The sequence below is a fragment of the Mandrillus leucophaeus genome, unplaced genomic scaffold (assembly GCF_000951045.1).
Source record: "Mandrillus leucophaeus isolate KB7577 unplaced genomic scaffold, Mleu.le_1.0 Scaffold40, whole genome shotgun sequence".
Lineage (NCBI taxonomy): Eukaryota > Metazoa > Chordata > Mammalia > Primates > Cercopithecidae > Mandrillus > Mandrillus leucophaeus.
This window is the reverse complement of record NW_012104254.1, coordinates 7,259,197-7,267,066: the sequence shown is the minus strand read 5'-3', so window position 1 is coordinate 7,267,066 and position 7,870 is coordinate 7,259,197. Positions and strand designations below refer to the sequence as shown.

At 43.0% G+C, this 7,870-nt stretch overlaps 1 protein-coding gene across 1 annotated transcript in view; it reads left to right on the top strand.

Annotated features, from left to right (window-relative positions):
- Window positions 1–5,810: 5,810 nt before the first annotated feature.
- The window catches only part of HAT1 (histone acetyltransferase 1), an 87,193-nt gene continuing 85,133 nt past the window's right edge, over window positions 5,811–7,870 (top strand). The window contains exon 1 of the mRNA XM_011991919.1: window positions 5,811–5,887. Coding sequence (XP_011847309.1) covers window positions 5,881–5,887 — 7 coding nt within the window. The 5' untranslated portion in view covers window positions 5,811–5,880. The remainder of the gene's footprint in view (window positions 5,888–7,870) is intronic.

The following is a 7,870-nucleotide window of genomic DNA, read 5'->3' as shown; positions in this document are numbered from 1 at the left end:
AAAAAAAAAAAAAGAAAAGAAATAAATAATACTTAAAATAGCATTTTAATGATAGAATGTATAATATCACAGTTATTATTGTATTACCTACCCAAAGTAGACAAATACATAATTAATGCCATTTTAATAAATTAGTTTCCAAAAGTAAAGCAGGTATCACTGCACAGTCATTTTGAAAACAGGTATAATAGTTATAATGCTCATTATTTTGGCTAATCTTTGCTTGTAAATAATGACAAAATGCAAAATGGAAAATATTAGTTTTCAACTAATTGTTCCTAGTTTTGATTAAATGGCTTCCCTTAGAGTCTGTGTACCATATGTCGAATGTAGAGAAGAGGGTAGGGAATTAGCAACCATGTCTAAAAACCTCCAAAAAGATGGATAAGTTTCTTTCTTTCTTTTTTTTAAGACGGAATTTTGCTCTAGTTGCCCAGGCTGGAGTGCAATGGTGCAATCTTGGCTCACCGCAACCTCCGCCTCCTGGGTTCAAGTGATTCTCCTGCCTCAGCCTCCCAAGTAGCTGGGATTACAGGCATGCACTACCACGCCTGGCTAATTCTGTATTTTTCTTAGAGATGGGATTTCTCCATGTTGGTCAGGCTGGTCTCAAACTCCGGACCTCAGGTGATCTGCCCACCTCGGTCTCCCAAAGTGCTGGGATTATAGGTGTGAGCCACTACGCCCAGTCAGATGGATAAGTTTCTAACTGTGAAAGAAACCATTACATCATCATTAAAAGAGACAAATGGTATTAAAGAAGAAAGAAAACTCATTAGTCTGGGTGCAGTGGCTCACGCCTATAATCCTAGCACTTTGGGAGGCCAAGGAGGTAGATCACTTGAGGTCAGGAGTTCGAGACCAGCCTGGCCAACATGGTAAAACCCCACCTCTACTAAAAATACAAAAATTAGCTGGGCCTGGTGGTGGGTGTTCACTGTAGTCCCAGCTGCTCGGGAGTCTAAGGCAGGAGAATTGCTTGAACTTAGGTGGCAGAGGTTGCAGTAAGCTGAGATCACGCCACTGCATTCCAGCCTGGGCAAACTCTGTCTCCAAAACAAAAACAAAAACAAAAAACCTCATTAATCCCCATATCTAAATTCCCCCTAAAGGTAACTATAGTTAAGTTTGTGAGGGATGCTTTCAGATGTTTTCTGTTTATATAAAATACATTTTTATACAAACAAAATAACATATATTTTGTAATTTATTTTTTAACTTATTGTATCGGAGATAGAATATATTAGCTAGCCCCTTGTGCTAGAAGTTTAGGCTATTTTCAATTTGCCAGTGAAAATAATACAGCATTGAACATCTTTGTTTTAGTGTATCTTTCCATTTCTGTGAAATAGTTTTGCAGTACAAATGTGGAACTGTTGTTGCCTCAAAGGATATACAAATTGAAAATTTTGTTACATTTGTAAAAATTTGTTAAAATTTCTAAATTGCCCCTCAAAAGGTACTAATTCATACACCTATGGGTAGCGTATTAGAGTTAGAAAATAAAAACTGTTGGTAATTTTTGTGTATTTAGGAGATTCCTCTTATAGTAGTTTTCAACATGAGCTGGTCCATTTTTCTTTTCTTTCTTTTTTTTTTTTTTCTTGAGACAGACTTGCTCTGTCGCCCGGGCTGGAGTACAATGGCGTGATCTCGGCTCACTGCAACCTCCGTCTCCCGGGCTCAAGCAATTCTCCTGCCTCAGCCTCCTGAGTAGCTGGAATTACAGGCGTATGCCACCACACCTGGTTAATTTTTGTATTTTCAGTAGAGACAGGGTTTCACCATGTTGGCCAGGCTGGTCTTGAACTCCTGACTTGATGTGATTTGCCTGCCTTGGCCTCCCAAAGTGCTAGGATCACAGATGTGAGCCACCACACCCAGCCTATTTTCTTTCTTGTATCCCATTTGGAAGTCATGTAGTCATGTAGGATAATGGTTTCTGGATAATTGCTTTGGGAACTGAGACTCACAACTTTACCCTCATTAGCACTATAAGCTAAAAAAATGAGCTAACTACTGTTACTTGTCTGTGTTAAGGTATGTATTTTGAAATGAAGACACATTACATACATGCATTTTTCTTTTAGGTCTTAGATTTCCTGCATCAATTTTCTGATGACCATTTTTTTTTTTTTTCTTTTTGAGACGGAGTCTGTCTCCCAGGCTGGAGTGCGGTAGCACAATCTCAGCTCACTGCAAGCTCTGCCTCCCAGGTTCATGCCATTCTCCTGCCTTAGCCTCCTGAGTAGCTGGGACTACAGGCACCTGTCACCACGCCCAGCTAATTTTTTGTGTTTTTAGTAGAGACGAGGTTTCACCGTGTTAGCCAGGATGATCTCAATCTCCTGACTTTGTGATCCACCTGCCTCTGCCTCCCAAAGTGCTGGGATTACAGGCATGAGCGACTGCACCTGGCCTGATGACCACATTTTTTACGCCAAATTTTAAACCATTCTGGAGGTTTCAAAGCAAGATAGTGAAATTTATCAGTCCATGTGAACTTGAGCCTGTACCAACACATGGTTGCTGCTTCATACCTAATAGTGTAATATGGCCCTTTTCTCTGAAGAAAATGCCTTTGCCAAATCTCCCTTACTACAATAAATGTTATCATAGTAACACCACTTCATACCTACATAGAGTTTTAGAGTTTACAAAGCTCGTTCACAAATATTCCGTTTGGTTTTTACAACAACCCAGTGTGGTGACTGGGTAGTACTATTATCTCCACTTAATACATGGAACAAGGTTGAACAAGCATGAAGTAGTAGAACTGGGACTAGTAGAGCACTAAATTTCCCACAAGATATGTTGTCTCTTCCATATATATGAGGACAGCATATTCCTTTTGTAGAAATTTTATTTATTCCATGATTGTAATAGTCACTTTCTTAAATTCCCTTTAGAATAAAGTAAAATATAAGTTTAAAAAAAAAAAAGAAATCCCTACAAAAAAAGAGAATGTTTTTTCCTTTTGAATAATTTTACCACTACCTTTCCAAAATAAGTCATTCTTTTATCTTCTAGGTAAACTGTACCAAAACATCTATTCTGTAACATTAAAAAAAAATATGTGAGGATGGACGTGGTGGTTCACGCCTATTATCCCAGGATTCTGGGAGGCCAAGCTAAGAGGATTGCTTGAGGCCAGGAGTTTGGGACCAGCCTGAGCAACATACTGAGATTCCATTTCTATCAAAAAACAAAAAAATTAGCTGTGCACAGTGGCACACATTTGTAGTCCTGGCTATTTGGGAAGCTGAGAGGCAGGAGGATCTTTTGAGCCCAGCAGTTGGAGGCTGGAGGCTGTAGTGAGCTATGATTGCATCATTGCAATCCAGCCTGGGTGAGAGTGAGACCCTATCTGAAAAAAAAAAAAAGTGAACCTCTAATACGAGGACAATATAAAACCTCAATTCTGCAAGCAGATCACATTAAATGCTAGTCACACAATGTACCAGTAAGTTTCATCATATTTTTTCCCTACAACTAACCATAATATCACAGGACTAATAATCTGTGATATACCACAGTTAAAATGTAATTCTTCTTGATTTCTTACTTATAAAGAACATAATTGCTTTTGATCAGCAATTGATCCATAGATATGGTGATTTCAGAAAGAAATGATGAGTCTTGCCGTTTTGAAAAGATTTTTTTTTTTTTTTTTGAGATGGAGTCTCGCTCTCTTGTGCAGGCTGGAGTGCAGTGGCACTATCTCAGCTCACTCCAACCTCTGCCTCCTGGGTTCAAGTGATTCTCCTGCCTCAGCCTCCCAAGTAGCTGAGATTACAGGCGCATGCCACCAAGTCTGGTTAATTTATTGTACTTTTTAGTAGAGACAGGGTTTTACCATGTTGGCCAGGCTGGTCTTGAACTCCTGACCTCAGGTGATCTGCCTGCCTTGGCCTCCCAAAGTGCTAGGATTACAGGTGTGAGCCAACGTGCCTGGCCAAAAATGATTATTAAAGAAAAAGATTGTTTTCCTTTTTTGATCCATAATGTCATTAGTCCCATTGATTTCAGTTTTCTGTCTTAACATTATGACTGTAATTTCTTGTGTATCATTAGGTTTCAAGAAAAAGGATCTGGCCGGGCGCGGTGGCTCACACCTGTAATCCCAGCACTTTTGGAGGCCGAGACAGGCAGATCATCTGAGGTCAGGAGTTTGAGATCAGCCTAACCAACATGGAGAAACCCCATCTCTACAAAAAGACAAAATTGCCAGGCGTGGTGGCGCCTGCCTGTAATCCAAGCGACTCAGGAGGCTGAGGCAGGAGAATCGCGTGAACACGGGAGGCGGAAGTTGTGGGGAGCCGAGATTGTGCCATTGCACTCCAGCCTGGGCAACAAGAGCGAAATTCCGTCTCAAAGAAAAAAGAAAAAGTAAAAAAGAAAGAAAGAAAAAGGATCTGGGCATTCTCAGTACCTTTTCTGATCTTTATCTTCGGGAAAGCCATCTCTGTATCGTTCAGCAAATAAATACTGGGCTGAGTATCTGATGAACTGCACTCTGCATAGGTTGCATTCTGAGAGAGAACTTGGGCAGTTTATCTTTTCTGGGATTTGGTTTCCTTATCTCTAAAATGAGAAGGCGTGTTACTTCTAGACCATCATCCCAAGGGTCCATTTTAGCTTTAGCGTGCATCAGTATAAAACCTGTTAACAAATATTTGTTGAGACAAGGAATTCTGGTGTATAGCCAACATTGTGGGAATATTTGTGGATACCTAAACAGTGCTTTATCCTCTGGGCAAAACAGTTCCAACAGCTACTAAATACTAACAAGGCCTACGGCTAAAATCAGGTAGCACCTTGTGATGTAATTCAAACCACTAGAACATGTGGCATGCAAGACTACATCAGGCCACTTAGGTATTTATTAGTTAACAATTTATTTATTTATTTATTTTTGAGACGGAGTCTCACTGTCTCCCAGGCTGCAGTGTAGTGGCGCAATTTCGGCTCACTGCAACTTCTGCCTCCAGGGTTCGAGCGATTCTCCTGCCTCAGCCTCCCGTGTAGCTGGGATTACAGGCGCCCGCCACCATGCTTGGCTAATTTTTGTATTTTTAGTAGAGACGGGGTTTCACTATGTTGGCTACGCTGGTCTCGAACTCCTGACCTCAGGCAATCTACCTGCCTCGGCCTCACAAAGTGTTGGGATTACAAGCGTGAGCCACCGCGCCTGGCCTAGGTAACGATTTTTCCACGTTAAATGATTGCCTACTAACCTGAAGAGTGAAAGCAGAGTACCTCAATATCATACTGTATACGTTAAAAACAGGGGAGAAAGGAAAAAAGATGTTAAAGTTTACAGCAAAATGAGAAACAAAGGAGGAAAATAAGTGAAAACTTCTTCCGAAACTGAGACTCAACCTCTACATTTTACCCTAGGTAAAATCTTACCTAGGGTAAAATTGCCCACAGGTCTCAAGTGTTTGAATGCACTGTCCAGGCCAAGAGGAAAGATTTTCAGCCAGTCTCCAAAACATCTCAGGGACGGGTAAGGAAAACAGGCGTAAACTGTCTGTATTGATCAAATCAACCCCAGAGAAACTTTCCTAGGGCCGGAGAGCATCTCAACCGCGAAGGTTCATTTGCGGCCTCCTTCTCCACTTCAGGCCTGCAAAGCGGCCGACAGCATTCGCACTGGCTAGGCAATTCGCACAGCTAACGGCCCGTGCAGACTTCTCCGCGTTAGCCCCGCCTCCTGAGGCGCTTCCGCCGCCGGGCGCCTGGACACGCCTCCTTTAATTGGCTAACGTCACGCTGGGAGTGGGCGGGGACAATGTGTTAGACTGTGCGGTCACTTCCGGCCCGGGAGCGCGCGGGTTGATTCGTCCTTCCTCAGCCGCGGGTGCTCGTAGCTCGGAAATGGCGGGTAAGTTCCCGGGAAAAGTTTACCAAGGGGAGGAGGCGGCCAGATCTGGGATAGAACGCTGAGACGGTGGTGACAATGCCCGCCTGGAACTTTCGGGCTGTAGCCTGGGTTCCAGAAGGTCTGCTTGGGACCGGAAGCGCGGAACTCTCTGCCCAGCAGCTCCCTGTTGGCCGCGGTCCGCGCCCCCGCCCCCAGCTGCTTGGGGTTCTGCGCCTTTTGCGAGCACCCCGGCCCCTACCGAGGGCCGAAGAGGCCGGGGGAAAGCGTCAAGATTTGAGCTTGTAAAATGCCACATGCCTTGGGGCCTGTTTCTCTTCCCATTCCTTTTGTCCACTGCTGCTTGCTTCAGATCTTGTACATCTGGTCCTGTTCCCGCCAGCTGATTTTAATGCTCAGATCTCCTCCTCTTCCAGGTCTCCGTCTACCTTCCAATACAGTCAACTTCTGAGCTAGCGCATTGCTGACTTGCCCTGCTCTAGCGCTCCCACTTGGATCTCGACTGACTTCATAATCGTCTCCTTAATCTCTCACACTTTAGTATTCCGAGGATCGTATTTAGATGCCTTTTGAGAAAGACTTTGTTTCTGAACTCCTCCCTTCTCTTTTAGGGTTAGACTACTATAATACAATTTTCTTGAGTACATCCTAGCGTCCCTTCAACTTACAACATTTAATAATGTGTAATTGCTATTACTTTGTACGTGTATTAAGGCTGTTTTGGTGTGATTATTTTTTTCGATTACTTATCTTTTGAAGTTATGGACAGTTTCTTTTTCCTGAGACAGGGTCTCTCTCTCTGTCGCCCAGTCTGGAGTGCAACGATCATAGTTCCCGGCAGCCTCCAACTCCTACGCTCAAGCTATCCTCTTGCCTCAGCCTCCCGAGTAGCTAGGACTACAGGCATGCACCACAACATTCGGCTAAAAAAAACACTTTTTAAAAACCTTTTAGAGACAGGGTCTGGCTGTATTGCGTCGGGCTGGTCTGGAACTCTTGGCCTCAAGCCATCCTCTCGCCTCTGCTTCTCACAGTGTTAGAATTACAGGATTGGGCCACTTCGCTGGCCTCTGTTGCTTTTATCATCTCTTTACAGGGCATTCCTCGTAGTCTCCATTTTTATGGATATGTGGGATAGACGAGCTGTTGTGTGAGCTCTAGAGATGTTCAAAGAAGGACTTTTCTACCAGATAGAAATTGTAGGATCTTGAAGTACAACAGAAGAGGGAGGACATACGTTAAGAATTACATCTAAATTCGAATTTGGGGCCCATCATTTAGTAGTTGGATGCCCTTCAACTCAACCTCTTTCTAAGCCTGAACTTCTGAATATAAAGTGGAGTTGATATAATACCTACTTACAGAATTGTGCGGATTAAGCTAATATATGATTTTGCAGGTTAAATTTTGTTGCTTACATTCCTCGAAGTAAATTCTGTAATCTCAGTTCTGTAGATTAGGGTCAGCGGGATTAAGTAATGTACTCTAGTTCACTGAGCTCAGTAGCTCAGTAAGTGTGTGAAATAGTCAGAATCCAGGAATTCTGACTCCAAACTATTAATCTATACTGCTTTAAGTCTCCCATTTTCTGTGTGTGTGTTTTAACCCCTTATTGAAGTTCATAGCACATCTAGCACATCATTGTACCCATTTTTACTTTTTGCTTATGGCTTTTTTCTGCCTGAAATTTTACTAATTTTTTTTTTTTTGGAGACTCTGAGTCTTGCTCTGTCACCAGACTGGAGTACAGTGGTGCGATCTCCTCAACCTTTGCCTTCCAGATTCAAGCAATTCTTCTGCCTCAGCCTCTGGAGTAGCTGGGACTACAGGCGCTCACCACCACGTCCAGCTAATTTTTGTATTTTTAGTGGAGATGGGGTTTCACCATGTTGGCAAGGATGATCTCCATCTCGACCTCGTGATCCCCCTGCCTTGGCCTCCCAAAGTGCTGAAATTACAGGCGTGAGGCACCGCGCCCGGCCCATT